This window comes from Nerophis ophidion, unplaced genomic scaffold, assembly GCF_033978795.1.
Source record: "Nerophis ophidion isolate RoL-2023_Sa unplaced genomic scaffold, RoL_Noph_v1.0 HiC_scaffold_40, whole genome shotgun sequence".
NCBI lineage: Eukaryota > Metazoa > Chordata > Actinopteri > Syngnathiformes > Syngnathidae > Nerophis > Nerophis ophidion.
The window spans coordinates 131,623-155,475 of record NW_026906962.1 but is presented as its reverse complement, the minus strand read 5'-3'; the positions used below and the strand labels follow the sequence as shown (position 1 = coordinate 155,475).

The 23,853-nt window shown below is 40.4% G+C and overlaps 3 protein-coding genes and 1 long non-coding RNA gene across 8 annotated transcripts in view; 1 reads left to right on the top strand and 3 right to left on the bottom strand.

Moving 5' to 3' along the window:
- LOC133546732 (gastrula zinc finger protein XlCGF57.1-like) overlaps nucleotides 1–2,893 on the bottom strand; it is a 270,564-nt gene extending 267,671 nt beyond the window's left edge. For 2 of the 3 annotated variants that reach the window (XM_061892540.1, XM_061892545.1), the window contains exons 1-2: nucleotides 2,479–2,893; nucleotides 1,468–1,734 (exon numbers count right to left, since the gene is read on the bottom strand). In XM_061892540.1, the coding sequence (XP_061748524.1) occupies nucleotides 1,468–1,734; nucleotides 2,479–2,581 (370 nt within the window). In that variant the 5' untranslated portion in view covers nucleotides 2,582–2,893. The remainder of the gene's footprint in view (nucleotides 1–1,467; nucleotides 1,735–2,478) is intronic. The other variant, XM_061892536.1, reaches the window with a different exon arrangement.
- LOC133546744 (gastrula zinc finger protein XlCGF8.2DB-like) overlaps nucleotides 1–9,866 on the bottom strand; it is a 458,486-nt gene extending 448,620 nt beyond the window's left edge. Inside the window, exons 1-2 of one of the 2 annotated variants that reach the window (XR_009805264.1) lie at nucleotides 9,614–9,866; nucleotides 3,936–6,351 (exon numbers count right to left, since the gene is read on the bottom strand). The gene's annotated coding sequence lies outside the window, so the exon portion shown is untranslated. Of the gene's footprint in view, nucleotides 1–3,935; nucleotides 6,352–9,613 lie in introns of those variants that run through there. The other variant, XM_061892561.1, reaches the window with a different exon arrangement.
- LOC133546736 (zinc finger and SCAN domain-containing protein 2-like) overlaps nucleotides 1–23,853 on the top strand; it is a 62,689-nt gene that overhangs the window by 4,893 nt on the left and 33,943 nt on the right. For both annotated transcript variants that reach the window (XM_061892550.1, XM_061892549.1), the window contains exon 2: nucleotides 11,968–12,190. In XM_061892550.1, the coding sequence (XP_061748534.1) occupies nucleotides 11,968–12,190 (223 nt within the window). The remainder of the gene's footprint in view (nucleotides 1–11,967; nucleotides 12,191–23,853) is intronic.
- On the bottom strand, nucleotides 11,876–14,727 carry LOC133546745 (uncharacterized). The gene is made up of 2 exons (XR_009805265.1): nucleotides 14,090–14,727; nucleotides 11,876–12,076 (listed from the first exon to the last, which is right to left on the bottom strand). It is a non-coding gene; the product is annotated as an uncharacterized LOC133546745 (long non-coding RNA).

Here is a 23,853-nt window from a genome sequence, read left to right as displayed (position 1 = left end):
TAAAAAAAATATATGGTCTTTTTTCTGCAACATCAAGGTATATATTGACGCTTACATAGGTCTGCTGATAATGTTCCCCTTTAATGTCCTTTGTGTTGTTTGATATTTCGCTCTTACACACGTTTCTGTGTGCTATGGATATGAGGTTTTTGTTTTCTCTTTGGCCTCAGTCTGGATCCCCTCTCCAGGGGCCCAGGCTTAGACTATTTTTTTTTCTCACCCCCCACCCCCTCCCAGAGTTTACCTGTTTCTCACCTTTTTTGAAAGGGGCGCCGGAAGTTGGCAGACCCGTCAGCGATCCTGTTCTGTCTCCCTGTAATGTTTGTCTGCTCTTGAATGGGATTGTGCTGAAAATCTTAATTTCCTCCCTGGGATTATAAAAGTATTACTGATTCTGATTGTATTTTTATCGGCCATCTTCAGAGTAATGAACTGTCCGGTACAATTTATTAAATTTTGATTCACCAAAACTTTTATCAGTCACAAATAGTTTGCACTTGGACAACTTTACCGCGAGGGGGCTGTCAAATTAAAGACTTTAGAAAGACAAGAAAACTTTGCTAATTAGTACTAATAAACTAGATTGATTGAGACATCGCTGGACAGCAGAGAAGTAACTAAATCCAAACAAACGTTGAAATTATTTTTTTAAGATATCTGGCTTGTATTTTAAGTAGGGATATAAATCGTTAGAAATGTATCGATATGATACCCTAATTGATATTCCTTATTGATACCAGTATTTATCGGTACTGCATGTAATTTGTGGAACTAAAAAAGTGGGAAAAAAAGGCTTTTTATATAGCATTCCTATTACAGAACACCTCCAACATGATGTTCTGTAACAGCAGGGAAGTCTTTTATCAGCAACTGTTTATTTGAAGTCTTAAAGAAGTCAACTATGTGTGCAGTGCAAGGTGAAATGCAGTTATGTCATCTTCTTGTCAATAACACACATCAAACTTTTGTTGCTTCCTTATTTGTCATTATTTAAAGTTGATTGTAATGTGTAGCAGCGGCAGCTGAACTCAATGTGACAACGTGTCATAGTTACCTCAGTCAGCTGGAATTAAAAATACAAATAGTTGTGTCTTTAGTCCAGAATCTTCACGGTCCTCATGGACGACATAATTAGGAACCAGTATCAATAAAAAAATGGTACTTGGTGTACATCCCTAATCTGCACCACTAAATCTTTGAAATATGCTGACATATGTGCTGCTAAAGGTAAATAAACAGTAGCCATATTGAATGTTTGCCTTCATTTGACCACGTGAGGTAAGGAGGACGGCCTCTAGGTCACATGGTTACACCCCAGCAATTACACTGTTGATGATTGATGAGCATTCATTTTTAAATGGTGGTGTTAAAAAGCAAATATATCTCTATCTGTAGTGATAAATGTGGCCCCCGGATGAACATGTGTCACAAACATTGTATTAGATGATATGTGGATGTTGTGCTTACTTGGACTGTGATGAAGCTGTGAGGACTCAGGTGGTTTGTCTTCATGCTCTTCAGTCTTCACAGAGACAACAGTCAGTGGAAACTTGCTGACATCAGCCTCCTCCTGCCCTACAGGACACTCTCCCTCCCCTTCCGCATTAAAATAAGAGGGCTGTGGATCCTCCTTGTTCCCTTTAAAATGTGAGGGCTGTGGATACTCTAAAGTGAAACTGTCCCCCTGCAGATGAGGGAGACATTCTTCTTGGTGTCCAATCAGCTGATGGATGTCTACAGGACACAAACAAAACACATTTTAACTCCTAGATGCTAAATATTAAATCCTAGATGAAGTAATGGGCTGTAGCTATTGAACATTTTATTAATCAAGTGTTCTACGGGAAAAGTTTCCGATTAATTGGGTAACTGGATGAAACATAGTGTTGCTTGTTTAAAGACAAATTTAAGCGACTATAAGACACTTCACTTAATAATGAACGGTCAATTGGTTTGAGATGGAAGGAGATCAAGATGTCATCTTTAGATCAGGCTTTGTTTTTTCGACAATCACTGGAACATTAATGGCTGCATCAACGAACACCGACATGAAGGAAATAGCAGGTCAGAATAGCTTTTACACAAATATATAACTTGCCAAACCTGCCAGCTAGCAGGCTAGGTTTACAGCATCAGTAACCATGGTAACTGACTCTGACTTTGTCTTACCTCTCTTATTTTTGGAGGTAAAACTCTCGAGCTTTACATACTCAGGACTTTGCACTTAACCTGCTCTCTGGAATATTCCCCCGGTGACTGTGTGAGTTTTGTGTAAACATGTTGATACACATTGTTACAAACATCAACCTCTCATAAATATTGTGTGTCTGAAACTGTCTCCTTCTTATCAACAATGTAAAACAATCAGTGCATCATCCTCACATGACAATTCATCTTCCTGTAGACAATCTATTTAAGAATAGTGTTATTAATGAAATATAAAGTTAGTAAAGATGTGAGAGTAAGAAGTAAACAAACCTGTTCTGTGTAACACAACTTGATGTTTTTCATGTTGTCGCTCCTTCTCCTCTTTTGTTGGACAAAGTTCCTCCTCGTACTCTGCTGTGGTTCTTTGGCACATTTTCACACAATCACAACACTTTACACTCACACTTGATCTCTACTTAGTGATGTGTTTTGATCACTTCCGCCTCTCTTTGTTAGCAGCTAACAAGCTAAGCTAACTAGCAGGCTAAGCTAGCTCGAGAAGCATCAAAGTGCGCTCAGACTAATATAACCGGATGCAAACAGTTAACGATGTTTACTCTATTTACTAGAGTGTAATAAAGGACATATATGTGTACATGGAGGCACAGATTAAGAACACTGAACTGTGACGACTGCAATAACGTCTTCACCGTCAGACGCCATCTTGCTTTATCCTCGCCGTGTTTGGTTCGCGCGCAGTGTTGTCAGATCTCGCGAGAGAAACAAGTAACCAGCTCTTTTCCAAATCTCGCAAGAGAAACAAGTAAGCAGCTCTTTTCCAAATCTCGCGAGAGGAATAAGTACAACCAGCTTTCCAACCCCGGTAAAACTATTTTGTTATATACTATTTACTTATTGTGAAAATAAAAGTAAACTTTTCCATTTCAAATTTTCAAAACAAAGACATAAAACTTATTTCTGTAAAATTATTCAAATATTTAACAATGTATTGAAACAACAGTAGCATAAGGAAAGAAAAAAAAAGAAATATTACACTCATATTATTTTTGTCTTTGATGTTAATCGTTTTTATAATGTATTTTAGAATGTGGGAGGTTTTCATGTTCTTTTTAAATTTCCTTTACTTATATATATATGTATAATATATATACGTGTATATATATATATATATATATATATACATATGTATGTACATATATATGTATGTATATATATATATATATATATATATACAGACATAAATACATCCATCCATCCCATTTCCACCGCTTATTCCCACATAGATATATATATATATATATATATATATATACATAGATTATATATATATATATATATATATATATATATATATATATATATATATATATCTATGTATATATATATATATATATATATATATATATATATATATATATATATAGATATATATAGATATATATCTGCGTGTGTGTAATGACAGAATTTAAAAAATATATATTTGGTTTACATTTTCCTAGTAAACAAAACAGTTTGACAGCATTCTCCAGTGGAACATTCTGGAGAAACATCCTGGATAATTTTGGATCGAAGTGAGTTACAAAGGTCAACTTTTTGAATGATTTCACTTTATTTGTGATGATTTATGTCTTATGCTCAGTCCATTTTTTTCCAAATTAATTTGAGGGAAGTTTTCACGCCTGCTACCACCTAGTGGTTTGTATTGTCAGTTTCCCTCTTTTGGTGCAGTTGACCTTGTTCTAACGTTTCTCCTTCCTCCTAGAGTTCCTGTGTTGCCCTTGTGGGCGGAGTTGTGGGATGTGCACAGCTGCTTCCAATCGACCCTGGTGCTTAAGCAGCACCTTGACAGCTGGATGGCACTCGGTGAATCCGCTCCACGCCAGTTGATTCCATGCTTTGAGTATTTTGCCACCTTGGCCATTCCCGGTGCCATCCATCTTGGTGTTGTTTTGTAGTGTGCACGTCTTGTAACTCCAAACCAAGTTGACTTTATTTGTGTATAGAAGTAGCTTTTGTTCTTTTTTCCACGATGCACATTTTGTCTTCTCTTTTTCGCACTGTCGCTTTTTGTTACCTCCTGTTTGGATTGTTTTAGTGAGTAGATTTCCGCAGAAAAAGAAGTGTTTTACTCAGCGTCCTGCACATCCTTGGGTTCCTCTTTACTGTGTTGAACAGCACTCTGACAGAAGGAGTTTCTCCAAAATGCAACACCCTTTGGCGTACAAGTTTGTGATTAAAGGCTATACATACGAAATGAAAGGGACAAGTGGTAGAAAAAAATGGATGGATGTACAATAGAGCTCTGTGTGATGATGTACATTATTGACTTTTACCTAACATTCCTAACTTTCCCATGCTTTCTAAAATTGATCATGGTTAACAGATTTTAAAAAAGGGGGGAAAAATACTTTAAAAAACAATGGTCATGTGTAGTTTTTTTAATAAGAAATCTACATTATCAAAAACTAAATTATCCTTCATAACCTTCAACATTTGTTGCCATTTTCTCTAATCTACATATTGCATAAAGGGAACATACATATAAAACAATATTCATATTACAAAAGAGAGTAATACAAATTAATAAAAAAAAATGATTATTGAGACCCAACAAATTATTCATAAAGTCACACATTTTAAAAGTAAATGATCTTGTATAAAAGACAACTGCTGAAATGATGTATAAAGTAAATAATAATATGCTTCCAGAAGTGGTCCAGAAGATGTTTCAGATGCGAATCAGTAAATATGAACTAAGAGGGATTTATGTGTACTCAAAAGCAAAGGTATGAACACATGTAAAACAAATATGTACATCATATAAAGGAGTTCATCTATAACATCATTAATAATTAAAAATTATTTCTGAATATATCTATACACAAGTATTTCTAACAGGATTTGTCCTGTTTATTCTCACCTTTGCAGTCAAAGTGTTGTGTTCATTTTTAAATAAAAGTACACCATGTTGTATATTAAACATGTACTTGACTGAAAATAGCAATTAACTGATATATCAAATCTATTAATGTTAGCATCTATGTGCTGGTGTTGTTAGAAGGTCAAAGTTAAAGTTTTGACAGTTTATTTCAAATCCTGCAGTTTCATTTGCTGCTGCTGTTCTCACCAGCACACTTGTGTTTCTTACACTGGTACTTAGAAGACAATCTTTCACCACACACACTGCAACTCAACACTTTCTCTCCTGGGTGTCTTCTCATGTGTCTTTTCAAATACGTAGTTTGTATAAAACTTTTACAACATACTGAACATGTGTAAGGTTTTTCTCCAGTGTGTGTACTCATGTGTGTTTTTAAATAGTGCCTTCAAGTAAAATATTTACCACAGATTGAACAGGAAAAAGGTCTTTCTCCATTGTGTGTTCCCATGTGTTCTTTTAAGGTATGAGTTGTTATGAAACTTTTACCACATTCTGAGCAGGAAAAAGGTTTTTCTCCAGTGTGTGTTCTCATGTGTACTTTCAAATTGATCCTTAGAGTAAAATATTTACCACATTCTGAGCAGGAAAAAGGTTTTTCTCCAGTGTGTGTTCTCATGTGTCTTTTCAAAGAGTGCCTTCGAGTAAAACCTTTACCACAGATTGAGCATGAAAAGGCTTTTTCTCCAGTGTGGGTTCTTATGTGTCTTTTCAAATAACTAGGATATTTAAAGGTTTTGTGAGAGTGAGAAGATGTGAAGTGAGTGTTGTCAGTGTGACATGTCTTATCATCTTTAGAGTCTTCATCATCAGTGTCAGGAGAGTGTGACGTTGTGTCCTCACTATCTGATAGTGGAGCTAAGAGCTTGTCTGCTTGTGATCCTCCACAGTGGTCTCCATCAGCTTCTGTTGTCATGTGTTGTGTTGAGCTGCTGCTTGGAGGCTCCCCCCCTCCCCTCTCCTCACTTTCACCTCATCATCTTCACTCTTCACAATCACATGGAACTCCTCCAACCATTCTTGACTGATGCGGTGTTCCTCCTCTTCCTCTTTAATGTGAGGACTCAGTGGGTCCACTGATTTCTCTTTAAAAAGGGGTGTCGGTGGGTCCTCCTCTTCCTTTTTAAAATGGGGGATCAGTGTGTATTCCTCTTCCATCTTAATGTGGGAGGGCTGTGTTTCCTCCGTCCGCATCCTGAAGCTCCACTTCTGTTGCTCAGGGTGAAGATGTTCTTCACAGACGTCTGCAAGACAAACACAGCATCTCTGCTCAGTCACACAATGCATTCACTACTTTGACATGCACTTAGGAAAAACAAGTTATCGTATGAACTGTCTTGAAATCTCAGTGACACACAAACACGCTGCTCTTTACAACATTTTTCACAGGAAAAGAAACAAAAACCAGGACGACAGGAGTTTTTACTATGGATGGACAATATGGTTTAAAAAGGATTTTGCGATGTATTACTTCATATAGAATTACTTATAGAACCATTTTAAAACAGACCCATTGCCTCCTTGCTTGGCACTCAGCATCAAAGGTTGGGGGTTAAATCACCAAATGATTCCCGAGTGCGGCCTCCGCTGCCCTCACCTCCCAGGGGGTGAACTTGGGGATGGGTCAAATGCAGAGGATCATTTCACCACACCTAGTGCGTGACTACCGTTGGGAACTTAACTTTAACTTACATAGGGACTGTGAATGATTCCAAAAAGTGCAGTTCCCCTTGAAATTAGAAAATAGAACAACAAGATATCATGTGAAGTGAAGTGAATTATATTTATGTAGCGCTTTTCTCTAGTGATTCAAAGCGCTTTACATAGTGAAACCCAATATCTAAGTTACATTTAAACCAATGTGGGTGGCACTGGGAGCAGGTGGGTAAAGTGTCTTGCCCAAGGACACAATGGCAGTGACTAGGATGGCAGAAGCTGGGATCGAACCAGGAACCCTCAAGTTGCTGGCACGGCCACTCTACCAACCGAGCTATACCGCCCCAAGTAACAAAAACAGAATATATCAATAACAAAATGCCTCATAGCAAATGTAATGAATTCATCTTAATACTGTCCTTTTTGAGGCTTTACCTTTTAAAGGGCAAAGTCCTCGCAGGGTCTTTTGTCCTAATGACTGTCTGGTTCAAGTGAGGAGACTATCATTTAGAAAAAAAAAAATATTTACAAATGGACAACAATAAGTCAATAATTTTTACAGGTAGCTAAAGTTGGGATATAATTAATATAATGAAGGATGAAGTGATTAAGAAATGTTTAATATAGATAAGAATAGGCCGTGCAACTAATCATATGTGCTGAGTTCCAGTTGAAAGTGGGTGCAAGTTCATGCCCACGCACACACACTCTTATCGCCCACATTCTTCACACTGTTTACGTGGCTTCTTGGCCGAGGTCTGAGGGACAACACCAGATATGAAGTCAGAGTCCAGGGAGAAAAAAGCACCAGTCAATATCGCACAGAAAGAACCTTCCTGGTGTTACCTGACGGCACGACCCCCAAGCTGCGACACCACTACAAAGGCTCCTCTGTGCTCGTGCTCGTACCACCTGGCTTGGTAGGCGGGTACCCGCCTACCAAGCCAAAGACTTAGGTCCAATGATGAAATAGGGCGTAACTGCTGCTGATTGGACCGACACGCAAATACCACATTTTCAAAATTCCCCGTTGTCAATTAAAAACATAGTTATGGGCTGCACTTTGGACACACCTGCTGTAAGCTACAAGGAGCGAGCAGCTACACAACAGCTAAGCTAAAACAGCACATTTAAGCATATCGAAAAAGTATAGTTGCTTAATACGTACACAAAGTCTCCAAAACAGAAGTCTGATAGCAAGTATCCAGTAACAAACGTGTCCGCATCATTCAACGTTGTGAGCCATGAGCTTGACTTCATGAATTATTGTGGCCACCAGGTGTTGGGAAAGATCAAATAAAACAATTGCAAAAACATCCGTCATAAGGTTAGTGTTTTTTATATATTTGTGTCAATATGTAGAAGCATCCTCAGCCTTCCCGGGAAGGTCCATTCAGGTGTACTGGAGAGGAGCCTACGTCAGACAGTCGAACCTCAGATTCAGGAGGAACAGTGTGGTTTTCATCCTGGTCGTGGAACTGTGGACCAGGTCTATACTCTGGGCAGGGTTGTTGAGGGTGCATGGGAGTTTGCCCAACCAGTCTACATGTGTTTTGTGGACTTGGAGAAGGCATTCAACCGTGTCCCTCGGGAAGTCCTGTGGGGAGTGCTCAGAGAGTATGGGGTATCGGACTGTCTGATTGTGGCGGTCCGCTCCCTGTATGATCAGTGTCAGAACTTGGTCCGCATTGCCGGCAGTAAGTCGGACACTTTTCCAGTGAGGGTTGGACTCCGCCAAAGCGCCGATTCTGTTCAAAACTTTTATAGACAGAATTTCTAGGCGGAGTCAAGGAGTTGAGGGGATCCGGTTTGGTGGCTGCAGGATTAAGTCTCTTCATCTGGCCAGGAACTTTAGCTCTAACTGGATCGGTTTGCAGCCGAGTGTGAAGCGACTGGAATGAGAATCAGCACCTCCAAGTCCGATTCCAAGGTTCTCATACAGAAAAGGTTGGGGTGCCATCTCCGGGTTGGGGAGGAGACCCTGCCTCCAAGTGGGGGAGTTCAAGTACCTCAGAGTCTTATTCACAAGCGAGGGAAGAGTGGATGGTGAGATCGACAGGCGGATCGGTGCGGCGTCTTCAGTAATGTGGACGCTGTATCGATCCGTTGTGGTGAAGAAGGAGCTGAGCCGGAAGGCAAAGCTCTCAGTTTACCGGTCGATCTACGTTCCCATCCTCACCTATGGTCATGAGCTTTGGGTTATGACCGAAAGGATAAGATCACGGGTACAAGAAGCTGAAATGAGTTTCCTCTGCCGGGTGGCGGAGTTATCCCTTAGAGATAGGGTGAGAAGCTCTGCCATCCGGGAGGAACTCAAAGTAAAGCCGCTGCACCTCCACAACGAGAAGTGCCAGATAAGGTGGTTTGGGCATTTGGTCAGGATGCCACCCGAACGCCTCACTAGGGAGGTGTTTCGGGCATGTCCGACCGACAGGAGGCCACGGGGAAGACCCAGGACACGTTGGGAAGACTATGTCTGCCGGTTGCCCTGGGAACGCTTCGGTATCCCCCGGGAAGAGCTGGATGAAGTGGCTGGGGAAAGGAAAGACTGGTGTTTCCTTGCTTAGGCTGCTGCCCCCGCGAACCGACCTCAGATAAGCAGAAGAAGATGGATGGAAGAATGGATGTGTAACACAACTTGATGTTTCTTGAAAACAGCGTCCAGTAGTTGATGTTGTTGCTCCTTCTCCTCTTTTGTTGGACAAAGTTCCTCCTTGTACTCTGCTGTAGTTTTTTTTTCTCTAACATCACAAATATTTCTTCAACGGCAGCAGTTAGTCGCTGATTCACCAACACTCACATCATTTGTAATGTAGACATGTTCACACAATAAAAACACTTTACACTTACAGTGGATCTCTGCTTTGATGTGTCGATCACTTCCGCCTCTCTTTGTTAGCAGCTAACAAGCTAAGCTAACCACGTCAAAGTGCACTCAGACTAATGTATCCGCATACAAACAATTAATAACGACGTTTACTGACACGACACACACGTGCACATGTACGTTGTAATTAAGACCTAGAAACCATAATAACCAAAACAACGTAATCTCCGCCAGACGCCATCTTGTTTTGTTTTTCCTCCTGTGTGACGTCATCGAGGTGTTCTCAACCGCGGAATAAATGTTGGCCAAACACGTGTTTCACTGGGACAATAGTGAGTGGTGCACATTTCCTTCAAACATGTGTTTCACTGGGACAATAGTGAGTGGTGCACACTTCCTTCAAACACGTGTTTCACTGGGACAATAGTGAGTGGTGCACACTTCCTTCAAACACGTGTTTCACTGGGACAATAGTGAGTGGTGCACACTTCCTTCAAACACGTGTTTCACTGGGACAATAGTGAGTGGTGCACACTTCCTTCAAACACGTGTTTCACTGGGACAATAGTGAGTGGTGCACACTTCCTTCAAACACGTGTTTCACTGGGACAATAGTGAGTGGTACACACTTCCTTCAAACACGTGTTTCACTGGGACAATAGTGAGTGGTGCACACTTCCTTCGCCCGGCCACAGAAGACAAAAAAGAGTTGCTGGTGTAACAATAGGAAGAATATATTCCACTCCTCTCTTGTACACGCGGCTTATGAGGTAATATACATGATATATTTTCATATTATTTATCTTATTTACCTCATATGTTGATCGAAGCTAACGTGCTAGCGTTAGCCCGCTAGCAGGCCTTTGTAGCAAATGCGAGCGTTTTTTTTTTTGAGGAGTGTATTTTATATGTTCTCTATGAGAATTATATTGACTTATTTAATACTTTAACTGTTTTTTGTTGTATATTACAGTCACGCTTAACATCATTAAATATTTGTTATTAGAAAGAAACGAACGTCTCGTAATTTAAGTCTGGAATAAGTCACATGGTATAATAATAATAATAATAATAATACATTTTATTTGGTATAGCGCTTTTCAGTGTACTCAAATATGTTTTACAGGATGAAACATTATATTACAGTGTAATATAATGTATTATTGCAGTGGTCTGCTTTATGTTGGTGTCAACTTAATTAGCAATAAATACAAATGATGTTTGCACGCACTTCTATTACCTTGATAACATCCATCCATCCATTTCTACCGGGGGGGACAGGGGGTGTTGGAGCCTATCTCAGCTGCATTGGGTGGACATATCATGGAAATTAAATCAATTGATGTTTGTTATTACGAATACACTATTTGCACAATTGTAAGTGATTAATGCTTATTCAGTCAGACTAAAATATTTAATTAAATAAATGTTAAATATTAAAAATAGCTTTAATATACTGCACATAAAATGAATTTGCATCAATATTTTGTTTGTAGTCGAATCATGAGGTACCCAAATATTCTAAAAATATGTTTATGTTTATAAATTCGTATATGTGTATATATATATATATATATATATATATATATATATATAAATATATATATATATATATGTATATATATATATATATATATATATATATATATATATATATATATATATATATACTCACTGGCACTTGTTCCACGTGCTTCGCTGCACTTCTGTTTGTTTTCTGTTGGGTTAAAAATGTTGCTTTCGCAGAAGAAAGTTAAAGTAGCAATGATTGTCACACACACACTAGGTGTGGTGAAATGTGTCCTCTGCATTTGACCCATCCCCTTGATCACCCCCTGAGAGGTGAGGGGAGCAGTGGGCAGCAGCGGTGCCGCGCCTGGGAATCATTTATGGTGATTTAACCCCCAATTCCAACCCTTGATGCTGAGTGCCAAGCAGGTAGGTAATGGAGAACAAGGAGAGGATATTGCGCGTAAAAGTAAAGCCAACCGACCACAGCTCTGTAGTCCTGGTCACCGTTGACGTGAGGTGGGACTATTTTGGAGGTGCACGTCAAGGTTGGCTGGTAGGTTGGTAGTGGGAGGAGCCAGTTGGCGTCACTTGATGCTGCAGCACAATGACACTTTTATACGTGCAGACTGACTTCATGCAGTCATGACGGTATTAAAATCCCAGCAGGAGGTTTTCTGTAAGTTGTTACTTTTTGATAAATGACACAATTCATAATAATCAATAACTGATGATTATTCCATGTGTAGAAGAACATCACCACAGAGTGGAGTCAGTTCACTTGGAAAATATTATATTTGATAGATTAAAAAATATTTGACACATCATAGCTGAAGTTTGTTTGTGTTGTCTTGCGGACGTCCAACAGATGAACGCTCGTCAAGAAGAACGTCCCCTTCAGCAGCAGGAGGATCCACAGCCCCCCCACATTAAAGAGGAAGAGGAGGAAGTGTGGATCAGTCAGGAGGGAGAGTGTCCTGTAGGGCAGGAGGAGGCTGATGTCAGCAAGTTTCCACTGACTGTTGTCTCTGTGAAGACTGAAGAGCATGAAGACAAACCACCTGAGTCCTCACAGCTTCATCACAGTCCAAGTAAGCACAACATCCACATATCATCTAATACAATGTTTGTGACACATGTTCATCCGGGGGACACATTTATCACTAAAGATGGAGATATACCGTATTTTCCACACTATAAGGCGCACCGGATTATAAGGTGCACCTTCAATGATTGGCCTATTTTAAAACTTTGTTCATATATAAAGCACACCGCATTATAAGGTGCATAGAATAGATGGAACAGGAAAGTTAAAGTTAAAGTACCAATGATTGTCACACACACTCTTGGTGTGGCGAAATTATTCTCTGCATTTGACTCATCACCCTTGATCACGCCCTGGGAGGTGAGGGGAGCAGTGGGCAGCAGTGGTGCCGCGCCCGGAAATCATTTTTGGTGATTTAACCCCCAATTCCAACCCTTGATGCTGAGTGCCAAGCAGGGAGGTAATGAGTCCCATTTTTATATTCTATAGTATGAGTCAGCCGGGGTTTGAACTCACAACCTATCAATCTCAGGGCGGACACTCTAACCACTAGGCCACTGAGTAGAGGCTGGGGTCACGTTATGCATCCTTTACATCAGGGGTGTCAAACGTAAAGCCCGCGGGCCGGATCAGGTCCTCAAACAGGTTTTATCCGGCCCGCGGGATGAGGTGGCTAAGTATGAAGATGAGTCAAAATGTTTGAATGAAAGAAACTGCTGTTCTAAATGTGTCCACTAGATGTCGCAATAGCAATTTTGTGTATTTTTGTAGATGATGCTACATATGTAAAAACACAAAAAACACACATGATTTTAGTGCACCGGTAGACAAAAATGATCAACGTACATAAATAGCATCCTGTAATTTGATTTTAATATTTTTTTTTTATCTTGATGGATGGAACATTAACACCAACGAGTTGATTGATGAACCTTATCACATAATTTAATCAGAAAGTATAGATAACAACAAATAAAGATAGAATACTATCAACAGCAACATATAAATGTAAAAAAAAAAGAAAAAAATTCAGAATGTGCTTGTTCTATTTTCGAAAAAAAGAAAACAATCCGAAGTTGTCTTTATTTTTAAGTTATTGTGCCGTGATTTTACCAGTCCGGCCCACTTGGGAGTAGATTTCTCTCCATATGGCCCCCCACCTAAAATGTTTGACACCCCTGCTTTGGAGGGAGCTGAGCTAAAGGGAATGTCAACAAAACAGTCAGATAGGTCAGTCAAACTTTATTAATAGATTACAAACCAGCGTTCTGACAACTCCGTTCACTCCCAAAATGAATAAACAGCTGTTTTATTATTTTCCCCGATTCAATAAACAGGTAAAAAACAGTCTGATACTGTTACGGTAAATCAAAGGTTAGTGCAATCACAATATAGTAACACTGGAAATAGTGCAAAGCAATAATATATCAATAACTCAACGTTGCTCAAACCCTAATGTCACAAAACACAAAATAAACATGTAAAGCTCACTTTATTAAGTTATTCCTCATCCACTAATCCCTCTAATTCTTCTTCCTCAGTGTTCCAATCAAACAGTTGGGCGTATACAACATCCAACATGTCTCGTCAAAGTCGTCATTAAATGAGTCATTGTCGTTGCAGTTAATGTTAAATTCTCTCGCTGCTGCTCTATTCCCGTCTTCTACTGTGTGACTGATCTCCTTGAGTTTAAACTCTGCATGGTAGGAGCCATTTTGGAGTCTTTACACACAGAAACGGCATGCCTCCCGCAGTCATGTATCCCAGCATGCACCGCGCACTTCTTCTTCTACGGGGGAAATTAAGGTTGGCGGCTGTAGAAGAAGAAGAAGCATAGAAGAAGAAGCGCACTTCTTCTTCTACGGGGCAAAATAAGGTCGGCAGCTCGAAAAGAAAAAGAAGCGCACTTCTTCTACGGGGGAAAATGAAGTTGGCAGCTGCTTACCGTAGTTGCGAGACCTCCATCTGTCAGGTTCAAACATTGATGACATCTATTAAACAGGACAAAAAGGCAAAGAATCAAACAGAGACAGAATTCAATTTATACTCGGATCCGAGGAGAGGCATGGCCATTGTACTGCCTGTACAAATCCTGCACCATGCTCTGCCCCAAGATCGTTCTCGTGGTTCTTTATTTGATTTTCACCCCCCTCCTTCCCACAGCTGCTTCCTCATGGAAGTGGGTCATGACCAGCATTGCCTTCGGTTCCCGAACAGATCAAAGAAAATCCCATAAAATAGATCACAGAGAGTCCCATAAAATAGATCAAAGAGGGTTCGTAAAAATACTTAAAAGAGTTTCTCTGGAAGTTGGGCAGATTCTGCCATCTGTCCGCCTGGAAGTCCAGCATTCTTCTTGGAAAGCTCCAGCCTTTTTTCATCTCGTCAGGAACACAATGTAATACAAGGTTTTATTTGATAATTTACACAGAATTTTTCTGACATTCCCCCCTGTTTATCAAATAAATTCCCCATAATCTTCGTATCCCTAATAACTTCTTCTTGCGATTTTCAGTTATTGTTTAACTTCCCTTGAAACAAGCTATGTTTACACTCAGAATTGAACATCAATTTTTCCCTCATAATTATCAATCAATCAATCGATGTTTACTTATATAGCCCTAAATCACTAGTGTCTCAAAGGGCTGCACAAACCACAACACAAACCACTACGACATTCTCGATCAAGGAAAACTCACACTCAGTGGGACGTCGGTGACAATAATGACTATGAGAACCTTGGAGAGGACGAAAGCAATGGATGTCGAGCGGGTCTAACATGATACTGTGAAAGTTCAATCCATAATGGATCCAACACGGCCGCGAGAGTCCAGTCCAAAGCGGATCCAACACAGCAGCGAGAGTCCCGTCCACAGCGGAGCCAGCAGGAAACTATCCCAAGCGGAGGCGGATAAGCAGCGCAGATATGTCCCAAGCCGATACATAGGCAAGCGGTCCATCCTGGGTCCCGACTCTGGACGAGCGGTCCATCCTGGGTCCCGACTCTGGACAGCCAGTACGTTCCATGGCCATCGGACCAGACCCCCTCTACAAGGGAAAGTGGGACATAGGAGAAAAAGAAAAGAAACGGCAGATCAACTGGTCTAAAAAGGGAGTCTATTTAAAGGCTAAAGTATACAAATGAGTTTTAAGGTGAGACTTAAATGCTTTTACTGAGGTGGCATCTCCAACTGTTACCGGGAGGGCATTCCAGAGTACTGGAGCCCGAATTGAAAACGCTCTATAGCCCGCAGACTTTTTTGGGGTTTTGGGAATCACTAATAAGCCGGAGTCCTTTGAACGCAGATTTCTTGCCGGGACATATGGTACAATACAATCGGCAAGATAGGCTGGAGCTAGACCGTGTAGTATTTTATACGTAAGTAGTAAAACCTTAAAGTCACATCTTAAGTGCACAGGAAGCCAGTGCAGGTGAGCCAGTATAGGTATATATGTATGTATATATGTATATAAAGGTATATACAGTATAGGTATATATGTATGTATATATGTATATAAAGGTATATACATTGTAGTCGTAATATAATCAAACTTTCTTGTTCTTGTCAAAAGTCTAACAGCCACATTTTGTACCAACTGTAATCTTTTAATGCTAGACATGGGGAGACCCGAAAATAATACGTTACAGTAATCGAGGCGAGACGTAACAAACGCATGGATAATGATCTCAGCGTCTTTAGTGGACAGAATGGAGCGAATTTTAGCGATATTATGGAGATGAAAGAAGACCGTTTTAGTAACGCTTTTAATGTGTGGCTCAAAGGAGAGAGTTGGGTCAAAGATAATACCCAGATTCTTTACCGTGTCGCCATGTTTAATTGTTTGGTTGTCAAATGTTAAAGTTGTATTATTAAATAAAGGTCGGTGTCTAGCAGGACCGATAATCAGCATTTCCGTTTTTTTTGGCGTTGAGTTGCAAAAAGTTAGCGGACATCCATTGTTTAATTTCATTAAGACACGCCTCCAGCTGACTACAATCCGGCATGTTGGTCAGCTTTAGGGGCATGTAGAGTTGGGTGTCATCAGCATAACAGTGAAAGCTAACACCGTATTTGTATATGATGTCACCTAGCAGCAGCATGTAGATGCTGAAGAGTGCAGGGCCAAGGACCGAACCCTGGGGAACTCCACACGTTACCTTAACGTAGTCCGAGGTCACATTGTTATGGGAGACGCACTGCATCCTATCAGTAAGATAAGAGTTAAACCAAGACAGGGCTAAGTCTGACATACCAATTCGTGTTTTGATACGCTCTAATAAAATATTATGATCGACGGTATGGAAAGCAGCACTAAGATCGAGGAGCAGCAACATAGATGACGCATCAGAATCCATCTTTAGCAATAGATCATTAGTAATTTTTATGAGGGCTGTCTCAGTGGAGTGATTTGCCCTGAAACCGGATTGAAAGATTTCACACAGGTTGCTAGACGCTAAGTTTTCATTTAGCTGCTCTGCAACAATTTTTTCGAGGATTTTTGAAATAAAGGGAAGGTGAGACACCAGTCGGTAGTTTACCATGAGGTCAGGATCGAGGTTAGGTCTTTTAAGGAGAGGATGAATAACCGCTTTTTTGAATGCTAGGGGAACAGTGCCCGAGGAGAGTGATAAGTTTATAATATTTAGCACTGATGGACCTAATAATACAAAGAGCTCCTTGATAAGTTTCCCAGGAAGTGGGTCAAGTAAACATGTTGTTTGTTTTATTCCATTTACACGTTGTAACAATTCCTCTAATGTTACTTCCTCAAAACGAGAGAAACTATTTTGGATATTTGCAGTATCCGCTGTATATACAGTCGTATCAGTGTTACTATAACCCAGTTGTAGCTGGGACACATTGTCTTTAATCTCATTTCTAATGACTTCAATTTTCTTATTAGAGAATAGCATAAAGTCATCTGCTGAGTGGGTGGAGCTACTGGAAGGGGTCCCTTGTTGGGTTAGCGATGCGGCATGGTGTAGTGGGTAGAGCGGACGTGTCAGAATCCTGAGGATTTCAGGTACGCTTCCCACCTATTACCATCCAAATCGCTGCCGTTGTGTCCTTGGGCAGGACACTTCACCCTTGCCCCCGGTGCTGCTCACACTGGTGAATGAATGATTGGTGGTGGTCGGAGGGGCCGTGGGCGCAAACTGGCAGCCACGCTTCCGTCAGTCTACCCCAGGGCAGCTGTGGCTACAGATGTAGCTTACCACCACCAGGTGTGAATGAATGATGGGTTCCCACTTCTCTGTGAGCGCTTTGAGTATCTAACAATAGAAAAGTGCGATATAAATCTAATCCATTATTATTATTATTACCGTACTAAACAAAAATTTAGGATTGTTTTCATTAAGGTGGATGAGATTCAAGTAATATTTAGCTTTAGCTAAGGTAAGCATGCTTTTATAAGTTATTAAACTATCACTCCATGCTTGATGGTGCACCTCAAGTTTAGTCGTGCGCCATTTGCGTTCCAGCTTTCTACATAATAATTTCTGAGCTCTAGTTTCTTCTGTAAACCACGGGGTAGGCTTTTTTGGAGCCTTTTTTAACTTTAGTGGTACTATGATATCAATGGTTTCACGCAGGGCGTCGTTAAAGTTGTTAGTGAGGTTATCAATAGAGCCCACATACTTTGGGAATGGTGCCATTACCGAGGGCAGTAGGTCAGCAAGAGTTGTCGTTGTGGCCGTATTAATGTTGCGGCTGCTATAGCAGTTATTATTATTATTAGTTTGCCGAACATGCGTCTGAATCTCGAACTTTATAAGGTAATGATCTGACAATAGTTTAGTATACGGGAGTATCGTAACTTTGGAAACGGTGATAACCCTGACAAGCACTAGGTCTATCGTATTACCGTTGCAATGCGTGGGTTTATTTTTTATTTGTGTAAGACCACAGCTATCAATTATAGTCTGGAGCGCTACGCACGGTGGGTCCGATGGGGTATTCATACAGATATTAAAGTCCCCCATTATAGTTATATTATCGGCGTGCGTCACTACATCAGCAACGAACTCTGAGAATTCATTGATAAAGTCCGAATAGGGCCCTGGGGGGCGGTAGATAACAGCCAGGTGTAGAGGCAGCGGTGTGACAGACCTCATAGTAAGCACCTCAAACGATTTATATTTATTATTTATATTAGGACTAAGGTTAAAGTTTTCGTTGTATATTAGTGCGACCCCCCCACCCCTTTTGAGCGGACGGGCAATATGCGCATGTGTAAAGTTAGGAGGAGATGCCTCATTTAGCGCAAAAAAGTCGTTTGGTTTAAGCCAGGTTTCGCTGAGACCGATGACGTTAAGATTGTTGTCTCTGATGACCTCATTAATTAACAACGTTTTGGGAGACAATGATTTTATGTTTAAAAAACTTATATTATAGGTAATTGGCTGTTTTAGGGAATTTTTGATCAAATTATCTGTAGTAGCAATATTAATAATGTTGTGTTTATTATGCCCAGTGCACTTAATATAATTACGACCATATCTAGGAATTGATACGACGGGAATTTTCCGATTGTTTGTTTGGTGCTTTGATAAACTGCACGCATCATAGTTTTCCACCTCAGTAGAACGCATGTCTAACTCTGAAACAATCAAAGCAGAAAAAACTTGTTCTAATTTAACTAACTCCTTACCTAGACCAGTCGTCTCGTATCTTCCATTTAAATCCTGCTTCAGGATGGAGGGAAGTGGTGTTCTGTGGGCATTAGCCTTTAGCTTTGTTTTTAGCCCCGCTCGGCATCCGCGTTTCGGATCACACCACTGGCGTCTGCTCCGTTGACGGCCTCCGCTGCTACTATACTCCGCTGCTTCACAGGCCGCTGGATGTAGCCGGTGAAGTATTCCCGTGCTAGCTAGCAGGTCTAGCAAGCACGCGTCTATCAGTCCAAAATGGCCCGATCTGTCCACATCCAGAAGTGTCTGGCGGTCGTAAGTGATCACGGAGTGACCACGATGTGAGCCAGCCATGAAGTTTGCGGAATTGTCCGGTATTTTTTTATTTATTATGACATTTCTGGAAATAAATCAGGAACACCATCCAGGTAGGTATTCTCGTCGTCAGATTCATCTTCTCTGTCGTCCGCCAGAAAGTGCGTCTGAACAGCTTTATTGTCTGCTGGGCTAATCGCTGTGGTAATCAAGACGGTTAGGCAGAGAACACAAGACAGGAAATATAACAACATCCACACAACGTCAGTCTTGTTGAACACGGCCATAGATACTAAATATCAAAGACTTGTATTTGCCAAACACGTCCAACCACCCCTCCCACATAGATGTATCTATGCCAGAGTACTTTTTAATCTTACCGTTAAGGGTGTGCAGGCCTTCCAGTGCTTTGGTCAGGCTACTTTCTGCATCAGTGTAGTTTGGTATAAACGTGCAACACTGTTCACCAAATATTGTGCACACGCCCCCTTTTTCCACTAACAACATGTCTAGTGTCATACGGTTTTGAAAAGCCATAAGGAAGGTGGCGACGAGTTGATCGGCGACGGCTTCAAGTCGGCCTGTGTAATTTTCTAATCCCTCTACGTTGTAGTAGACATAGTTTATTCTATCAACATTCTTGTTAATCGTACACCACCAGTAGACGGAGGATTCAAATCCACCTACAACTTAATTTACCAATTTATAGTCGTCAGATACACTTCTTTGGACACCCATTGGATCGATCAAGTTAGATCTAAAACACTTTGCCAGTTTACATCATGTCTAGTTATTTTCCAATGTCCAGGTATCAAAACTGTTCAGATATGTTAACAACCCTTGTACAAATATTCATACATTTACTATGTGTAAGCAGTTATCTTATGATAAGTTTCCTAACTGTTGTACATGTCAATGCAGGTATAATTAGCTTTTTTTTATTTTATTTTATTATTTTACATATTTATCAAATATTAGTTTCTGTTTTGTCTCTTTAGCTACAGGTACATTTTGTTTTGCTCATTACTTCAATCAAACCTTTTTGACTCATCTTGACTAATTGTCTGGGCTTTTGCATACAACACAATCAATTTGTGTAGCTTTTCCTACTTGCTCTGCCATAAGGAACAAATTAATTGCCAAAACAGGAACCAATTATTATCAAACTTTGACACAGCTGTGACAGTGGAATTTGTAGTGTGCTAGTTAACATGTCCCTTTAATAAGACAAATACAATCCCAAATACTTTTTTTTTCCATTATATGACCTTTTTACAATGTGCTAAGTGTAGTCAGCTTGGTCTTTCCACTATCTTTACTGCTGTCTTAGTTGTTTACAACCTCTCTCCCCCCTTGGAGAATGCCAATGTTTCCTTTTCATTGATTTTTCAAAATTTTGGTAGCTGACAAGGTCTTCCAAATATTATTTCAAAGGGTCTTAGTCCTGTTGTACTTGTAAGGTTCATATACTGTACATTTTTACTAACTCTTGCATAATGCTTTTGCTACTGTTAGCACATCTTCTTTTCCTTTAGGAAATATTTCTGCCCACTTTGAAAATGCATCTACTATGACCAGACAATAATGTTTTCCTTCACTCTCATTTAGTTCAATAAAATCCATGCATAGATGTTGAATACATTTTTTTTATTTTTTGTATGAATTAAACTATAGGAAGTATGGTACTTGTATATGAGGCTAGTCATGTCCCTCCTGTTGAGCCATAAGTTCACCTATGGCTCACAACTGCTACCCACTTCTACTGATTGTTTGGTACGATTAGTGTATTGTCTGGACATACATAGATGTATTCTTTGTACAACGTGACTCTGTTTTTTTTAATTCATTTATCTTTTTCTTTTGGAGTACTTTGTTGTTGCATATATTTTAGTATATCATTATTTATGTCACTAATTTGTAATTTGAAATGTGTATTTCTTTTTCCTGTTCCTTGTTTTGCTGCTCTGTCAGCAAACACACCTCCCAGTGACACTGCGTCTGCTCCTTTGGTGTGTGCTGCACATTTGCATATTGCTATTTTAGCTGGTAGCTGTACTGCTTTTACTCATTTTTTCCCAATAATTCTCCATGTTTTACAGGTTTTCCTGTTGACGTTCCTATATTCTTCCAGTGTTATGCAAATGTGTGCACTGTTGAAAATGTGTATTGGCTATCTGTGTATATTGTGACCTTTAGATCTTTCATTACTTTACATGCTTCTATTAGTGTTACTAATTCTGCATCTTGCATTGAGTAATTTCAATCAATCAATCAATCAATGTTTACTTATATAGCCCTAAATCACTAGTGTCTCAAAGGGCTGCACAAACCACTACGACATCCTCGGTAGGCCCACATAAGGGCAAGGAAAACTCACACCCAGTGGGACATCGGTGACAATAATGACCCAGTGGGACGTCGGTGACAATGATGACTATGAGAACATGATACTGTGAAAGATCAATCCATAATGGATCCAACACAGTCGCGAGAGTCCAGTCCAAAGCGGATCCAACACAGCAGCAAGAGTCCCGTTCACAGCGGAGCCAGCAGGAAACCATCCCAAGCGGAGGCTGATTGGCAGCGCAGAGATGTCCCCAGCCGATACACAGACGAGCAGTACATGGCCACCGGATCGGACCGGACCCCCTCCACAAAGGAGAGTGGGACATAGAAGAAAAAGAAAAGAAACGGCTGATCAACTGGTCTAAAAAGGGAGTCTATTTAAAGGCTAGAGTATACAAATGAGTTTTAAGGTGAGACTTAAATGCTTCTACTGAGGTAGCATCTCAAACTGTTACCGGGAGGGCATTCCAGAGTACTGGAGCCCGAAATGAAAAAGCTCTACAGCCCGCAGACTTTTTTTGGGCTTTGGGGATCACTAATAAGCCGGAGTCCTTTGAACGCAGATTTCTTGCCGGGACATATGGTACAATACAATCGGCAAGATAGGATGGAGCTAGACCGTGTAGTATTTTATACGTAAGTAGTAAAACCTTAAAGTCACATCTTAAGTGCACAGGAAGCCAGTGCAGGTGAGCCAGTATAGGTATATATGTATGTATATATGTATATAAAGGTATATACAGTATAGGTATATATGTATGTATATATGTATATAAAGGTATATACAGTACAGGCGTAATGTGATCAAACTTTCTTGTTCTTGTCAAAAGTCTAGCAGCCGCATTTTGTACCAACTGTAATCTTTTAATGCTAGACATGGGGAGACCCGAAAATAATACGTTACAGTAGTCGAGGCGAGACGTAACAAACGCATGGATAATGATCTCAGCGTCTTTAGTGGACAGAATGGAGCGAATTTTAGCGATATTGCGGAGATGAAAGAAGGCCGTTTTAGTAACGCTTTTAATGTGTGCCTCAAAGGAGAGAGTTGGGTCGAAGATAATACCCAGATTCTTTACCGTGTCGCCTTGTTTAATTGTTTGGTTGTCAAATGTTAGAGTTGTATTATTAAATAGAGGTCGGTGTCTAGCAGGACCGATAATCAGCATTTCCGTTTTTTTGGCGTTGAGTTGCAAAAAGTTAGCGGACATCCATTGTTTAATTTCATTAAGACACGCCTCCAGCTGACTACAATCCGGCGTGTTGGTCAGCTTTAGGGGCATGTAGAGTTGGGTGTCATCAGCATAACAGTGAAAGCTAATACCGTATTTGCGTATGATGTCACCTAGCGGCAGCATGTAGATGCTGAAGAGTGCAGGGCCAAGGACCGAACCCTGGGGAACTCCACACGTTACCTTAACGTAGTCCAAGGTCACATTGCTATGGGAGACACACTGCATCCTATCAGTAAGATAAGAGTTAAACCAAGACAGGGCTAAGTCTGACATACCAATTCGTGTTTTGATACGCTCTAATAAAATATTATGATCGACAGTATCGAAAGCAGCGCTAAGATCGAGGAGCAGCAACATAGATGACGCATCAAAATCCATCGTTAGCAATAGATCAGTAGTCATTTTTGCGAGGGCTGTCTCCGTGAAGTGATTTGCCCTGAAACCGGATTGAAAGGTTTCACATAGATTGTTAGACGCTAAGTGTTCATTTAACTGCTCCGCAACAATTTTTTCGAGGATGTTTGAAATAAAGGGAAGGTGAGACACCGGTCGGTAGTTTACCATGAGGTCAGGATCGAGGTTAGGTCTTTTAAGAAGAGGATGAATAACCGCTTTTTTGAATGCTAGGGGAACAGTGCCCGAGGAAAGTGATAAGTTTATAATATTTAGCACTGATGGACCTAATAATACAAAGAGCTCCTTGATCAGTTTCCCAGGAAGTGGAAATGCACCCCCATACCATCACAGATGCTGGCTTTTGAACTTTGCGTCGATAACAGTCTGGATGGTTCGCTTCCCCTTTGGTCCGGATGACACAGTGTCAAATATTTCGTAAAACAATTTGAAATGTGGACTCGTCAGACCACAGAACACTTTTCCTATTTGCATCAGTCCATCTTAGATGATCTCGGGCCCAGAGAAGCCGGCGGCGGTTCTGGATGTTGTTGATAAATGGCTTCCGCTTTGCATAGTAGAGCTTTAAGTTGCACTTACAGATGTACCGACCAACTGTATTTAGTGACAGTGGTTTTCTGAAGTGTTCCTGAGCCCATGTGGTGATTTCATTTAGAGATTCGTGATCGAAAGTCACGGTCATTCAATGTTGGTTTCCGGCCATGCCGCTTACGTGGAGTGATTTATTCAGATTCTCTGAACCTTTTGATGATATTATGGAGCATA